The 17,581-nt window shown below is 37.3% G+C and overlaps 1 protein-coding gene across 1 annotated transcript in view; it reads right to left on the bottom strand.

The window, feature by feature from the left end:
• Window positions 1-481: 481 nt before the first annotated feature.
• LOC132261657 (neuropilin and tolloid-like protein 1) overlaps window positions 482-17,581 on the bottom strand; it is a 32,486-nt gene continuing 15,386 nt past the window's right edge. The window contains exons 3-13 of the mRNA XM_059760556.1: window positions 15,434-15,643; window positions 10,280-10,365; window positions 10,002-10,176; window positions 8,815-8,969; window positions 8,551-8,648; window positions 7,482-7,627; window positions 7,269-7,378; window positions 7,061-7,192; window positions 1,650-1,940; window positions 1,481-1,554; window positions 482-1,176 (exon numbers count right to left, since the gene is read on the bottom strand). Of these exons, the coding sequence (XP_059616539.1) occupies window positions 825-1,176; window positions 1,481-1,554; window positions 1,650-1,940; window positions 7,061-7,192; window positions 7,269-7,378; window positions 7,482-7,627; window positions 8,551-8,648; window positions 8,815-8,969; window positions 10,002-10,176; window positions 10,280-10,365; window positions 15,434-15,643 (1,829 nt within the window). The 3' untranslated portion in view covers window positions 482-824. The remainder of the gene's footprint in view (window positions 1,177-1,480; window positions 1,555-1,649; window positions 1,941-7,060; window positions 7,193-7,268; window positions 7,379-7,481; window positions 7,628-8,550; window positions 8,649-8,814; window positions 8,970-10,001; window positions 10,177-10,279; window positions 10,366-15,433; window positions 15,644-17,581) is intronic.

The following is a 17,581-nucleotide window of genomic DNA, read 5'->3' as shown; positions in this document are numbered from 1 at the left end:
AAAGGGGCGAAAGCGGAGTGTGCGTCGGGCTGAATTCTTCGGGCCGGATTGTCAGCGTTCGGCGTCGGTGTGAAAATATGAATGTTCGCTTTCTTCTAAAGAAAAATCGTGGTTTGCACTAATTATCTTTGGTGAGAGACAGACCTTCGGAAGTTTGATATTTCCGGTAAGATTTGATTCTATAATACAAATAGCCAAATAGCCGCATGAATTGAGCACAACGCAGAACTCCGTGCGGCGAAACTCCCGCCGTGACGCGCCCACCTTCTTCTTCTTCTTCCTTTCTACGTAAAGCATTGCAGAGTGTGTGGGTTGCGTGTGTGTGTGCATAGCCAAGATTCACGAAGCAGCATTCGTAAACTCGCTCCTTGGATTCTCAATGTAGAAAAAGCGAAATGAGTGGGAAATAAGAGAGTCAGTGCTGCTAAAAATAAGAGATGGCACTTTATGGGGTCTTAAAAACACCTAAATTTCTCTTTCATTTCTCAATATATTTTATTAGAAATTCATTCTAATAAAATATTAAATATATTATCTATCATATATGTTGATGTTTTTTTCCTTATGTAAAAATAACAAGAAAATTACGCTGCCGAGCAATAACGAAAATTATTTACAAAATACATTTTAAAATTATTTTTCTTCTTTTCCACTAATGAAGATTAAATTAATAAGTGTGTTACACACGGTACACATTCTAAATTTTCCTCTCGTGTGGGCGCGAGTGTGTATGATTGAGAGCCTTTTCCCGCTTTTCTTAATCATGTAACGATCTCTCGTGTGTAGAAAATGAAAATTTACATAGTAAAAATTATCCACCGTGGTCAATGCGAAGTCATGATTATAACGTCCGGGGCTGATTTACGTATGTCGTCGCCGCGCTGACTTCTCTTGGCTTCGTCCAGCTTCAGGGCCTCCAAGGCCTTCATCTGGTGGTGTAGACAGTGCTGATGGTGCGCGACAGGGGGTGGAGGGGGCGGACAGCCCAGGTCACTCATTTCGATGACATTCGCTGCCGATGGGATTAGAGGCTGCTTGGCCGGGTTGTTGAGCTCGTGGCCGACATTGGACATCACGGGCGGGGAGTTGTAGCCGAATGTGGAAAATCTAATTTCACTCGAAGGGATCGGCGATTGAGTGACTTTATTCCTGAAGATGGGCTGAAACAGCGATTCCCTGTGGAGAATGTGGGGACAAACATTGCAAATTTAATAAGATAGAAAGCGAATTTCGAAGGGATTTTTTCCACTGATGGGAAGTCGAAATTAAATGCCAAGGGTAAAAAATCCAAGGCACTTATCATAGGTTTCATGACCTTTTACGTAGCTATGTTACATTCCTGCCTACATTCGACATAAAGACATACTTTATGTTGCGGTTAAGGGTCAATAGAGAGTGTAACGATAAATGAAACATCTACAATTTCCTGCAAATTGACTACTCCTTGCTCGGGCTGTTATAAAAGTGTGAATATTCTCACCTCGTTTGGCAGGCGATATCACACATCCCAACGCCATCGCTGCTGTGACTCTCATCTTGGAGACTGCTTGTTCTCTGAAAGAGCCAGCAAAGTGAGAGAGAGATTGGGAATAAAAGTTTCATGAGGCCAGTAGAGGGATGAATTATTATTGTTGGCTCATCAAACTTACCCATCCGACAAGCACTTCGGGGCGTTTCATTTCACAGTGGGTCACAGTCCCAGTGGTGGGAATTGGGACGATTTCGCGGTAGTAGCGATTTGAGATGTCTGGCGAGTCCAGGATATGGCCAGTATTACTGATGGCGTCCACACTCTTCCCGCGTGGCGCAGAAGTTGCGACAGCCAATTTGGACGATAGGTTTTCCCGGGACTTTTTCATCGATTGTCGCTCCTCGGGAAGTTTTGTAGAGTGTCGACCCAGCTCATCCAACTTGCTCTCCTTGGATTGCCGAATGTGTTCCTAGGGAATAGGGAAATTGATATACATTTGATAAGAAAAGAAAACACATTCCGCGAAGATAAGGAGATGAATGCAGCACTGACTCTTTAAACTAATTAATATCAATTGAAAATAATTCGTAAGTTGATTGGAATTTGATAAAGTTCAGAGAAGAAGATTATTGGAATTTCCACATAAAAATTAAATTGAACAATTTAGATAGTTTGCTATATACTTAATGTGTAAAAAGCTCAGAGCATTCGCTTCTGGGGAATGTTGCTCTGTGAGACCCTTAATGTATCGTATAGCAATTTAGTTGGCGGAGAGCTCTTGAAATGAGGTTTTTTATTCCCCATGTCCGCCAGGATACAGTTGCGGAGAAATATCCTGAAAAATGGTCTGACAACAATAATATGTCGATATTTCTCAATGAATTTCCTCACCGCGCATCTTTTCCCTTCATTGTGCACATTCCCCTGTAACAGTTTTCAGATCATGAAGCGCACCACAAGTTGTTCATTTGTAATCCCGTAAAAGCCTGAAGGATGCAGTTGAAGTTGAACCTAAATTAACTGCTCTTCCTCTTTTGATTCTTCTTTGCAAATTGTTTCTTTGTTTCTCAGAAAAAGCGTCTTACAAGTAGCAAGTTTATACAGTGTCCAGAGAGCAATTGTGTGTTGATAAAAGCAAGGTTTTCTCCTCTTATATCCTTCGCATCAATATTTATGTGGATACTTGTGGGGATGTCGATATTATTTCAAATGATCGTTTGAATGGTGCTGAAGGAAGTAGAATTCAAAACTCACAAAGAATTGTAAGGGTTGGCTATCATTTCTATACGTTTTCTTTCCGCCTTCTCCAGCATTGACTAAACCGAGAAACTGAGAAAGGAGACAGGCAATTGATAAGCACCCGGTTTAGCTTAGCTTGTCCACAGCTGTGATTCTCAGGGATAACTCTGGGTGTGATTGACTCAATTAATTTATTTTTAAAACATAAGAATTGCAATTCAAAAGTGATTTATATATCAAATCAAGAAATTAGTTCTGAGAAATGTTTATAACTTGACCGGCAATCAGAATATCAGAAATGCAATTTGAACATTTCCTATCAATTTTGATTCCCTTTCTCCCTGACGTCAGTGACTGTTGAGCTGATCGCAAAAGCGAGTCGGATGTATGAAATTCCCGGCCAGAAAGCAAATGCACCTTATGTGCTAAAGGCACAAAGCTGAGCAAAATGTTCGACGTGGTGCGGTAAGGTTAGGAATTTCTACATTATTGAGATATATAATGTTCTACAACAGCATTAAATGGACTATAGTTGGAAAAATGAAAGCAGGAAATAAAATATAACTAAACAAGATCTGAGGTGAAATAGAAGGACTACAAGAATGTGTGAGCAATAAAAAAATGAAATGAAATCTATACTGAGATGTGCCATAGAGAATACAAATACTGCAAGAGCAGGAGTTTCGAACGTTTAGAGCATAGAAAATGGGGTGGTTATAAAAGGGCATGCGGAGAGGTTGAGGAATTATAACGAAATAATACGTGTATCCCTGAGTGAAGGAATTCTGTGGGTGGGAGAAGACTAACAAATATAATGAGAACTGTATGATGTGGAGAAAATCATTGAATGGAGTTCCCTTCTTTTCCGCACATTATGTGTAACATGTGAAGATTCTTTTTATTAGGTCACTCACGACTGTGCGGTGTATTGATAAAAACCAATATGAGATCTTCGCGAGAATGTTATAATAAAAGTACATTGAATCAACAAATGTTGATAACGAAGTGAAACTACTTTTGAGAGTGAATTTCACTTCAGCTGGAACATCTTAAAGTTTGGAAGTTTAATTCGATTACAACTTAGAAAAATATTAAAGGAACACTTCAAAAGTATTGCATAATTTCGGATAATATTTTCATTTGCCAGAAGAAGTGCTTGAGAGTCTTCGAGTGAAATTGCCAATTAATTTATTGACATTGCTATTGCAATTTAACTTCAAATAACATTTTTCATGACATCACGGAAAAAAGCTAACGATATAACGAGGAGTAAATGGAAATTTTATAAATGTTATGGAAAATATGACAAGACAAATATTATCACATTTCCTTCAGCCCCAGTTCCCGCATTATATGCTGATGACCGAGGGAAGTCCTTGCATTTGGGAGGGGATTTTGTGAAAACATAGAAGAGAAGAATACAAATTGCATTTTACATCATGCCTAAAAGGGTATTATGTGCTAGTTGAACTAAAAAGTGGCCACAATGATTGGTTTCAGCGGGAAATTGAGTTGTTATTCCATCTAAAAATGATTAGAAGAAATGTTGTATTACACAATTTCACTGAACAAAATACAAAAAGCCTCAGTGAAGCGTTTCTCTCTCTCTCTCTGAAATCTGATTCATTAAATAAACCATCCGATATGGGGAAAAACCATGGGGTTGAGAAACGACAAGATAGAGGAGAGATTTTCATAAGAAACGGAATTAATAGAGATGTTGGTAATTATACAAGAAACACCCAACATTGTATGTACGTTGATATGTATATATATATATATAAGAGGAATATAGCATTTTGTAAGTGAGGAATATTCGGGACGAGTTATGCTGCCGATTAATTTCAGGAATTTTCGCAAAAGTATTTTTGCCCCCTCGAAACTGAAAGTGGATGTTATATTTGTAATGAATGGAAAAAGTATATTACGAGAGTGAGGGTGAAGGGATCATTTAATGAAAACATCTATTAATACCATGATAAATATTATGTTTGCAGTAGTACAAATGTATTTAAATTGAAATACAGTAGAAGACATAATTTTATAACCCGCAATTTATTCTGCAAAAGTTTTACTGAAAATTAATATGGCTAAAATTATGATCCATTTATTACGCTTTTATCAAATTTTCTACAATAAACTTTTGCTAAGAGCTTTTAAATGTGCGTGTGTGTGAGAGTGTGTTTGTTCATAAAAATTTTCATGAGTGGCTTAATAGATATTTTATTACCTGTTGCATAAAATTTACATTGAGCCAAATACAGTGAGTGTAATCTATATATGCAGGTGCTTTTAATCAACATAATTCTATAGACAGGTAAATTCATTTCCTTTTATATCTCTACCTTCACTGGGGAACCAGGAGAAAGGGATTCAACCATCTCTGTGAATATAATTGGGAAACTTTTCCGAAGGTTCATGAAATTATAAGATGTGCCCGGGTGAAAGTATAGCCTTACATTTTGGGAATGTATTCGAATTAAGAGGACGGCGATGAACAAACACCTCGAGGACTTTGGTAGAAATATAAGACCCAGAGTTCGGTGGACAACAAGGTATCCTGTTTTTTTATGGCGATAATGCAAGGATGGAGATATAAATTCACCTTCTCTGTTCGCCATCACCTTTGGAATGGGAAGATTAAGGAATTCAATTAAGATTTTATGGATTTCACCGTCAAATAGCTTTATCAATAATTTAGGTATGTGAAGGGACACTTTTCTGCGGTGTTGAGGAAATTTGTTAAATTCTAATCAAAGTCTCATTGTGTACACACACACATTTCATTCATATTAAAACACACCAAAAGAGCGTGCTTCAGGAGGAAATAAAATTTTCTCCATCCTGCATGATTTTAGACTCTAAATTCAAACTCAAAGTCTCTGGAGCATGCAAAGAACTTAAATTGCGTCCTCGCACACACGAAAATAGTAGAAGATCGTGTGAGTTCCTGATGAGTTGTTTGCCTCATTTTCTCACCACTTTCTATAGCACACATTTTGCAATTTGTGTTCACTGAAAATCCCCCAGTTTCAGAACGTACAAGAGCGTCTAAGAGGAAGTCTCTCATGGTCGTCTTCCATGGTGAACCATAAGAGTTTAAAGTACGGCGGATGTTGGACAATTTCGGCTGCAGACACAGGAAATTCTGTAAGAGTTGAAGTCTCGCGCGTGCAACCCAAAACTGTAGCATAGAGAGCACAAAACTAATATATTGCTCAGTGATATGAGATGGGGGATAGTTTTGGTGGTGACAAAGCCTGATCAAGCACCAACAGAGAGATGCATTGAGTGCAGCATAAGTTTGCCTCCTCTCTCGCTCTCTACAATACTTATATTCAAAGAGCAATATCCTTTCTGGCCCCACCATTTCACTTCCCACGGGAAACTTCTCTTCGCTCCCCTTGTGGTGCACATGTTTATCAGGATCTATTGGCTCAATATCTATACAAGAACTCACCACGAGACGATAGACACAAACTTTTCAACACACTTCACAACTTTTTGGACTAAATTGAGCTGGAATTTTTTAATTTTTTATCGCTCTTCATCTATTGTGAACCAACGAAGATAGTGAAAATTTCCAATAAACTCGTCCTCATAAAAACTTTCTGCATGTACATTATATCTAAAGTTTGTTTTTATGAGGAGAACGAGAAAAAAAAATCTTTTTTCAGTACTTGTACACGATGTAAGATCCAAATATATAACAATAAGAAACATATGTTAATACAAGACTCACTAGAATTATGACTTTGTCTTCAGCAATCTACTTTGATATTTACTCCTTGTAACGTTTTCAGAATATATTCTGTTGAAATTGAATTCAATTAATTTGATAGCTTTGGCAAACCCCGTGTTAATAGACAATACCACTCTCTTAAGACTTCAGTAAGCATAAGCACAAGCAGCCCGAGCGGTGTTCGAAGCGCTTTGTGCATACACATTTCAAGGAAACCGAAGCCCGGAGGTCACTCTACTCCTACCTGTCTAATTAAGGGAAGATACGTGAGTTTATTTGAGAGCGTATTTTGCAGAAAACACCATCACCACATGAACCAAAAGACGAACATTTACCATAGCCACCGGAAACAATATGATGTACATATGTATGTATACGGAGAAGAAATTGCCCGTGGTTTACAATTAAGTGCACAATGCAGTGCGACTTGACTGTTTTCACATGATTGTGTTATGTACCCTTTCATTAGCAGGACAAATCAATTTTGTCAAGCTATTAGCAAGCAATGTCTGTTTGTAGATTGGTGAACAGAGCCTCGCACTGTGTACCATCAATTTTCCCATTTGTGATACATCGAGTCTAAAGATTATGGCTTGAGGGACACTTACCCTAATAATCTTGTGGTCTCGCATAAGTTTTCTCAGGCAGCTAACCAGAAAGGCAGTAAACATTCCACCCAGGATCAGACCAAAGACGACAACTATGATGACAACATGCTGTGGCTGTCCTTCTTCATCCTTCTGCAGATAAATTAAATTAATTGCTCAGCATGTAATTTGCGTGGTGGCAATTTTGTCAATATGGGCAACATCTTACAGCACATTCATCCTCGTCCCATCGGAAGCGACAGTTCACTCGGCCGTTGCATCTCAAGTCGTGAGATATGCAAGTTGCATCCTCGCAGTCATATTCATTGTCTTCGCATGCTGCATGGTTATTGGACGGGAGGTGACAGGGATATAAAATGAGATTGTTTCAATTGTCACCACAATAATAAAGAAATGTGCCTCAGGTGAGAATTTATCTTACTTTCGCCTGCCGGTTTCTCCCGAAATGCCGTGAAGAGAATGGCGAACGTCGAATTTATTGCCGGTGGCTCCGCATAGAATCGAATATGCAGTATGTTCTTGTTGGATGTGACAGAATCAGCAATTGAGCCACAGAAATTTTTTAACCTACAAAGAGAGATTGAAAGCAAGACAGAGAATTGAATGGAAATGATAAAATATGCTCGAAATGGAACAAAACCTCAGATATAAATCGAAATTTGTACTTGTTAATGCAAATTTGCTAGACAATTGAGCACTACATATATTCATCAATTGTATATAATAATATACTATAATGAACATATCAATTTGCAAACTGCTGGGATTGAGAAGTTTAATTATGAAAAATCAATACTTTTGTGCTGCAATTCAGTTTGGAAACTCATTTTGCTCCAAGTGGAATTATATTCGCGAGAGTCGCAAGGCAATGGTCAGCAACTTGCCCTAACTTTTCTCCTATATCCTCTATATAATCCAATAAATAACTAATAATGGTACATAATTAATATTCCACATCACTTCCTCGAGAGGACCTTTGATCAGTCATCAAGTCAAAGGGAATTGAATATACATTAATTATGCAACTGAACTGTTTCGCCTCTTTATGTGGATTGATTGCTATGTACGACAAGTATGTATAATTTAACTATCACGTTTCCTCGAAGATATATGAATCCGATTCCTGAAACATTTATTGGACACATGATAGTGGAATTATATGACCTAGTAAGTCACTGAGTTTTCTTCAGGGACACTCCGACTCGTGTCAAAAGTGGGAATTTCCCATATGGTTGCCTTAGATGAACACTCCGTCTCAAATTTTATTGTTCACTTGATATGTTGAACATTGAAGGCTTAAAGTTGCAGATTATTTTCTATCATCTTTAATTCTACACATGAAAAATCATTAGCAGATTTGAGTGTGATTACACATGTTTCAACAGTTGAGAGGGTAACTAACGTCCTGAACCACATTATAGTTTCGGTACATTGAATAAGGAATATGGTTAACACGTATACATATAATATAAATCTTGTATAATATTTACCGGCTAGGGATGTCTGTCTTCTCCCCGAACACGTCGACGAAATTGCTGTCGCAGTCATTGGGCTTATCGAGTTTGAATAGAAGAAAGGCCAGTTGAATCTGTGTGTGTTGTGCAAACAAATTGATTATTAGTAACCTATTTATTCATTTAAATTTAATACACAAAGCCATGGGTATATGACATGGTCCATCGAGGGTGCACCGAGTTAATATTTCATAGCTTTAAGTGGTTTATAAGTGATATATGTACATGCTGGATACCAACCTTCCAGCCGTCCCAGACTCGTATCACCCACATACAGTCTAGTGGTAAATTGTGCTCCACGGAGATTTGCATCTTCTCAGTCAGTATATCGGTCCGATTAACCCATCCTTCGTATCCACCCACCTCAAAGCGGCAGTTTGAATCATCGTAAATAGCTATTTTGGGTTGGAACACGGAAGACGATTAAGTCAGGAAATTAGTAAATCTCCCTAACAGTTGGGCTCTTAGGTGTGTGAGTGAGAGAGAAAGAGTGGAGTGGGCTTCTTTAGGGAATTTCCTTTCAATGATCTCATATGTGGTGTAAGTAGTTATGCTCATGTATACATTCTAATAGAGACCACCCTGAGAATATATTGAGATGCCACATTATATCAATATACGCTACGCCATGGCTATGGAAGAAGTCAAGATGGGAAATTTATTGGGACGCCCTCACGACAAACACTTTTCCCATACAGGCCACCAGCTCTTGTGCAGGGGTAATGTCCAAAATAGGGTGATAGGACACCATGTGAATATTCAATATTTTATATAATATGTGAGAGTTGACCCATAAATAAATTATTTATGCATATGTATGTACGGTATGACATGAAAAACATTTGAGCACATTTAGGGATCTTCTTCCATTCACATGGATTTCAATTCAGGGCGCTACATGTGCTATTTATAATGCAGGAAATTAAAATGAATTTCAGAGATGGGGATGGACTGCCATCTCAAAGATGACTCAGAGGAATCAGTGGGGAATCCGAGGGCGCAGATTCCAGTAAATCCTTCAGTGGCATTTACGTTGAAATTGAATTTGTCCATCATGGTTGGATTGGCAACTTTTCCCATACCACACATTCATACATACATCTCCTGGGAAAATGCAAAGAGTGGCGAAAAATGAATCAATTCTATTCCAAGAGACATTCCATTTTTTGCCCTCATCCACACACCAAATCCCGGAAGTCCACATAGTAAGTACACTAGATGGCTTTGGTGTCGGGGAGTGAGGAAAAAAATGAAGAAAATAACAATCCTTAATTTTTACGAATGTGAAACGCTTCATGATTTTATGGACGACAACATTTCATATTTATATGAAAGGAGTGTCGTTGGAGAAAACTGCTCCATTCTACACGATATAATAAAACAAATACATATTTATATCACAGAATATAAATGAGAAATATACTTACAGCTTGTCGGACGTGGGATGTATTCGTAAACGGCAACGAAACCCGCATATTCGATATTCTCGTCCGAGTGAAAGTGAAGCCACAATTGTCGCTCCCTTGATGTCACCATTGGCGGAAAATCAGTTCCGCAGAATTGCCCAATCAAGCTGGAAAAGCCATGACCACCGTCCCTAATCTGCAAGAGCAAGGGTCAAACTTATGCTCGTGCACACACATCAAGATTATTGTTAATATTTCATGAGGACTCTGCTTATGATTCACGTGTGCAGTGCACTCACCTCTAAGAAATCAAATTTACACTCCTCAGACGGCTCTATATTGAAGTAGTCTCTAAAATCTAGTCGTATCAGAAAACCCACAGGAGCTGCAAAAGAATCAATTTACAATATATATTTAATATGGATGGTGCGTAATTGAATTTGAAAACTTTGATTGCTCAAACTCTATAAGCTTTCATACATGGTAAAAGCTGCCAACAACACTTTTGAGAGCATGAACTTTTGTCATAAGCTTCAACTCATTAGAAAGAGTATTTCGTGACTGAAAACTTGTCGTATAATCAAGAAAACCACTATATTTAATTCAATCTGGCTGATTAAATTTGTAGCCTAACATAAATGATCCCTAGAGTATAATTTATTACGGTCATACCCACAAATTATGACAATCGACGTAAATGTGGTGTATGAAATATTTTATATTATCTGAGAGTTGCGACCAGAGAGTTGAGAATGGATAAACAAATATCTGCAGTTTAAATCTCATTTAGTATTCTCTGTAGTGGACAACATGGAGAAAGTAGGAGGAAAGTTAAATGAGTACAATAAATTAGAGCACACGAGGTCATTAGCTTTAATTGGACACCTGCTGCTGGTAGCATTTTACTGCCCTCTAATTAATACGTATGTATGGAATAACGCTCTGAAGAATAAGATAATCTGCCAATAAAATAGCACTTTTCCTACTAAAACTCCTACCAATAATTTTCCCCAAAATCCGATAATGTACACACAAACATTATGTATGTACAATCTCACGAACAAGATCCTTTGAGGCCATTTCCCGTCACTTTTTCTGCACAAGTCGGTGTAAGAATAACTTTGTTCTCTCTCTCTCTCTCGTCCTTTTGTCGCAATTCACAATTGTTCCCTTGGTCTGTATTTACATGAAATGCATCCCTGTATTTCCATTGTTAATAGCATATCCAGCGTGCCATAAGGTAGGCTCTCGTTGGGAAATGGGCGAGAATATGAGGAAAATGACATCAGTAATGTAATGAAATTACAAGCCATGTGAAATTTGACACAGAAACACTTTAATTTAATGCTAAATTGCAGGTAGATGTAAATTTAGCGAAATTGTGTTAAAGACCTTAAGTAAAATGAACTAATCAAATTTAAATGTGTATTTTGTTGCCAAATGCTGAAAATTAATTTATGAACATGAATTGCACCTGCCAAAATGCTCGATTGTTCGTATATATTTTCATTCCTCTATATTTTGTAGTTTTTTTTTGTTGTAATTTGCTATTGTTGCGTCTTGAACCACAGAAATTTTGAAATGTTGGCAAGTGTAGCAACATTAGCTTTTGTCCATTAACTTTCCATGTAATGTACTTTAGGTCGTAATACCTCTACGAGATGCTTATTATTATGCCTCTGAAACATATGGCTCTTATTTTATGTACACACATGTATATATGTGATCCCTTATTGCCATTCCTGTTGGCTTGTTAACCTTAAGTTAGTCTAAGGTCAAAACATTGACGAGTTTCTAAAAATATTTTTCCTCGCTCAGAATTCCAATATTTTTCTTAGCTATTTCTGGATATTGTAAGAGGAAAAGATGAAATTGAAAAATCGAGGACAACAAAGACAATCGCTTTCTTTGAGCTTCCACAGGGCAAATGGAGCACAAAAGAAAGAATCTCTTCTGCGATATGAATGGAGAAATTTATTATTTACTACCCATCTGAGACTATGTTTGTGGGCTTGCAAGGATACCTTTTGTGTGGACACATGTTTTTGTATCCATCATTCTCAGTTGTTTGTGAATTTCACCTGCATCACACCCAGCAGCACAGCCAGTGTATTTCCCTCTTTCTCATTATATGCCCGGAAGCAATGAAACCATCATGTGAGTATCTGCTGATATGTACTCGTATCATAATCAACAATTCTTGTATCATGCTTCTTTATGAGTATATGTATCCGTGCCATATGCCAGCAAGACTCGCATTTCCACAGCAATGAAGGAGAAAATTTTTTAGAGTCCCTCGGGGCCAAGTGAAATGTTCATTCATACATATGTATATGTGTCAGTCTATAGCGAAAGCACGTCATGGCCGAAGGTACTGCTTCTTCTTTTCTCATGTCGGACGGGGGTGGAAAAAAGGGGGATAAATAAAGGAAATGTGGTGTCACGATGAAATAACTTTAATACAGGCATCCGAAAAGGTTTTTAATACTCCCAACACTTTCCCTTCCATATGATGAACAGCAAAAGTTTTCGCATTTGCACACAAAATATTCGTTTGAGAATAAGTACTTTGAGTATTATTGGAAGCCCACAGGAACAAGAATCTCATATAAGTTGGTCTCGTTGGAAATCAGTAAAAATTTTCCACAAGTAAAGTTGCGAAAAGTAGATAATGGAGAGGAAATGAATGTAGAGTATACTTTAACTGACATGGAGACAACTATCATCATCATTACCATCATTTTTTGCATTCCTCCTCCATTCGCTGCGAATATGCTAAATAGTCGCGAAAAATAACGCAAGGAGCAAACGAACCATGCACCCGCCGCGGAAGACTCACGAAATTCCCTTCCGCTTAATTTTATGTACAATGCTTTCGTAGCTTTCGTATGTACAGAGCTTGTCATGTCGTGTGCTCCAACATTAAGTACGTATATGTAGCTGATAAGAGGAAATGAAGAGAGAAGTGATAAAAATGTGAATATGAAAATGGGTGAAGGGCCCAGGAAGCACATATGGCGGGAATTTAATGATGGTGAACTCATTCTTCTGACTCTGCGAACCGCTTCATTTCTGAATTAGTGAAAACGATTCAATGATAATCTTATCCTTAGGCGTAATTCACTTGACTGTGCGGTTGCTAAAGAAGCAATTAACATTATTTTGGACTGTTTTAATGATAAACCGGAGAGATTCGCAAAATGATTTCCCTACTTGAACTCTGCAAACCATCCTTGAGTAAATACAAAATTCACTCTAAAGATTATTAGTGCAAGAACACTTACGCTACATGTTGTCTATTAAAATCAATAGGTAGCAAAAGCATCCAATTCGTTACTCAAATATCAAGGCAAGTGATTCCATTAATCATAGATTACAAGTATGCGCCAATTAGGAAAATATCGGATTACTCTTGTCTTGTTCAGCTTCAAGTGTTTGTGAAAGTTTTAACACATAATGCAGAACTTCTTCCACATTGCTACAGTTTTATATATATATATATATACCTCAGTTTGACTTTAATTTTCATGATGCGTCGAATACACCAAAAGCAAATTGTCTACATATTTCGAGACGGAGCATCTGGAAAAGCTCCGTGTAGAAAACAGAGCTTTCTCACAGCCACAACCATTGCGTGAAAATGCCCCATGAAATTCTTGGCACTTTAGGACAAATCTCTTTGGTAAATGTTGATGGTATATCTTTGATACATTAGGTGTGAGATAATGAATATTGGACAGGACACCGTCTTCTTCGCATCCAGCTTAACTGCCCCAAAACAGGAGCGTTTCGGATACGATAGCAAACCCCATGGAATATTCCCCGTTGAGATTAACGAGATAAAGGATGGTGGCTATAACTGGGGATGATTTTTTGAATGCTGAGCAGTTTGGAGGGTGAGACAAAAAGCATTATAACAATTGGAAGAACAATTCATGATGACGTGTTATTATATCAGACTGTAATTCTTAATATCCCTCTGTGAAGGCTATTCGGATAGGTTTATGCGCTGTGGCATAAAATATTCACTTGCGAAAATAAAGACACAATTAAAAAAGTGTGGTGTAAAATTTAAGAATTCAGCAGAGAATTACTACTTCCAAAATTGAGTCATAAAAAATTCTACTACGTCAAAATGTTCTGACTGTATATTTTATTATTCATTGAATGTCTAAAAAGTCACTTCGTTTAATAGCTTCTCTTATATGAAGTGTCAAATTGAGTTATTATCGTTATTACATATATACACACACCCTCAGATATATATAATCAAACTTTGAGCGATCCCAGAATTCTTATTGGACGATAATAAGGGAGATTGAAAAATAAAATAAAAATGAATGCGTATAAATAATCTCGAATTACCTGTTGATTGTAAAGTTTTATTTCTTCAATCCAATTTCTGGTGACATCTCAATTTGTCAATTGCAAACACGCGCTCGTATATACGGAAATTCATATGTATTGTACATGTGTGCGATATAAATTTAATCTCGCCTAAAGAAAATTTGTGAAATTGACGTTTTCTTTTCATCTCTCGTTTTAGCTGACACAACTCCTTAACAACCACTTGAATTTAAATTGGGAAATCAAGTGTGATTTGACATTATGTTTTATGTGAGTTGAGTTGTTGTTTGTCAAAGCTTTTGTCCCGGAAATACGAAGTTGAGTGTGTACGTATAATTAAATGGGACAGATAAAAGGTGAGATTTCTTGGGGTGGATTCTACATAGAATTATTTAATTCGGATTTCGAGATAACATGCACTTACGACAGTTCAAAGCGAATGCTATTAATCATAAGACAACAGTGCTCAAAATACTTGTCAGATATTATCATTCTGCATATAAAAGGATGGAATGCGAGCTATATGATTCACTTATCGCGGCATTTCACTGTGCTCACCGCAGTGATATTCAAATTGCCAATAACTAACTTAGCCACTGTTTAAAGTGCAATAGACGAAAATCTACGGCCAAACACAAAACCACATTGCCGAATAATTTATAAGCCCACCACTATTGTTACACACGATTTCCAGTTCATATGTTCAATAAAGATGAAATATCAAAGTCTATAGACACTTTTAGGATGCTCAATGATACATAAATATATAGGCGCTACATATGTACATATATACGCATCCCGCAAATACGCGTTTTCATATTGTCCTGGAACTAAATATTGAAACACGTGTTGGTTTTCGAGCACAAAAATTGTTTCTCACTTCCCACTCGTTTAAATTTACAGCAGTGTATTGACACTGGACTTGTTGTTTATTTCAGGATTGTGGAAATATTTCCCCAATGGTTTATTAAAGCAATGATTGGGAACTTTTCTGTTTTGCAACAGTAAAATTTAAATTCCAATTGATATCTTGAATAACACTTTTACACATGGTGTGTATATTTAAATCACGGTGTGTGATATAGCATGTGTAACAAAATATTTACCTTCGAGAACGACAACACAGTCTGTTTTATTTGGGTAGTTGCCTGGATAGCTGGGACTGTAGAGTGTTTTCGCTTCCGGGTCTCCGATCACGAAGCTCTCGCAGACAGCTAAACTGGAAGTACTTGCATATTCTGGTGGAACGGCTCGTTTTGTCTTGCTAATCATATTGATCTCATCAACATTGTCTTTGACCAGTGAGTGACACGCCACTGAAATGAGATAAAATGGACAAAACTGTGAATCTTCATGGTTCAATTTGCAGATTATGATAGAAGTGAATGCATAAATATCCATTAGTAATGTACATTATGTACGTGTAAACAATAAAGTGATGGCGAAAGATGCTGGATCTCGCATGATCAAGGGAAAATGTGTGGAACGAGCAATTGATTGATTGAAGTTACAATCCACCCACTCTGTCTCCATTTGGTATATTTTCTTGCCGAGGTTAATTGCGCCAAAAGCCACATGCTGCCACCCTTCGACTCCTTCCTTATATGATGCCTCAAGTCTGTGTCGCTCAATGTGATTATTTTCTGGGTCACTGATTAACTATCATGTGGGGTTATAATAGGGAGAATTGACTCAAGTGACTTTATCACTTTTCATTAATCTTGTCTGTGAATACTATCTTGAATATCTTCCCCACTTTCTCATGGAAAAAGTTACGGGCTCTGGAGTAAATTTATTGATTTCACAAAACTTTCTTCCAAATTTCCAGCCAACACCATCGCATTGATATCACGGCCTGTCCCTTGATTTATGCTAATTTACCCAATTTATGAAAAAGGATATACTTTTTGCCAAATAGCTTCTTCCTCCTCATCTTCCTCTCTGTGGTCTCATTAGGGGCGGTCAGATATGATGTGCTATGTTGGGAAAAATATGTGATAATCCATAACACTAGCATTGCATCAAATCTCGTCACCATCCTCTTGATGAATAAATTGCTTTAATCTTGCCTCCGGCTTCTTCTGACTTTCTTCGTGGTGTTTTTTGTAAGCATCTTGTTTTTTGTGTAAACTAAACGGTTTTTGCTCTACTTAAAGTATTAAGAGCTTTTGTAAATTCCCAACTGAAAGGATTTTTACTCCTTCATGGTTTTCATTTTGTCATTTAATGCAATTAAATAGACTCTTCTTGTGCGCTCAACATGGGAATTTGGATAAAAGGAATGACTTATTCATACTAACATTCGTGCATAATCATTTTAACAAATGAATTCATATGGAAACATAGATGCAGAGAAGAGTGGACATTAGTAGTGGGAAAGTGTCTATTTGCGATAGTGTGAAAATTCTACCCCAAAATTCGTCCGCCAACAGTTTCATCATCACTTTTACATCTTCAACACGCATAGAATGTGACAAGACCAATCAAATCCACTTGTTCTCTGCCAAATCCATTTATGATGCTGTACAACATATTATATACGCAGCGGCAGTGTATTGAACAGTGGGTGGAATTGCATGACACAATGCTATGTACAAAAAGTACATATGTATGTGGAGTAATATTGTTGGTATAAAGTACCAGCGGTGGAAGCAGTGGACACACGAACTTTATCTCATTTCACGTCCGCTTATGTTCAGACAATAAAGCCAGGTATGGTGCGAAAATATGTATTCATGCGAACCAAATTTATCTACCATCAAGTTTCCAAAAACTTAGGGATGTAAATTATTTGGGGGATCTGCCAGAGCAATTAATAGAGTAATATTTTGCATAAGTGTTATGCTGCGTCGATATCTCTGAGCGAAGATCAAAATTTCTGAGCTTTGAGCACGATCCTGGGATTCAATATCATTAATGACAATCACGTGTGGTGAAGAATTTGAATATTTTGTGCGATAAAATATCTCATAATTGTTGGATGGAATAAATTTCGACATACTTATACCGGAAATTGAATCTCACCAGACTTTTGAATATATGATAAAAATCTAAGGGAAGACGATGGAGGGATGAGAAAAAGTTGGTTTAATACAAAATATCATTAAAATGACAGCACGTCCCTTCAGTGAGAGGGAAGAAGAGACGGCAGAGATATTATTATTCCGTTCGACTCTCGTGGAAGTTGAGATAGACGCGAAAAGAGTGATAACTTAAGACTCATCAAATTTGTATGTATAGCAATTAAATCGATA

The sequence above is a fragment of the Phlebotomus argentipes genome, unplaced genomic scaffold (assembly GCF_947086385.1).
Source record: "Phlebotomus argentipes unplaced genomic scaffold, Phlebotomus argentipes genome assembly contig_15, whole genome shotgun sequence".
NCBI classification, from domain to species: Eukaryota; Metazoa; Arthropoda; class Insecta; order Diptera; family Psychodidae; genus Phlebotomus; species Phlebotomus argentipes.
This window is presented reverse-complemented; position numbering and strand designations above follow the sequence as displayed.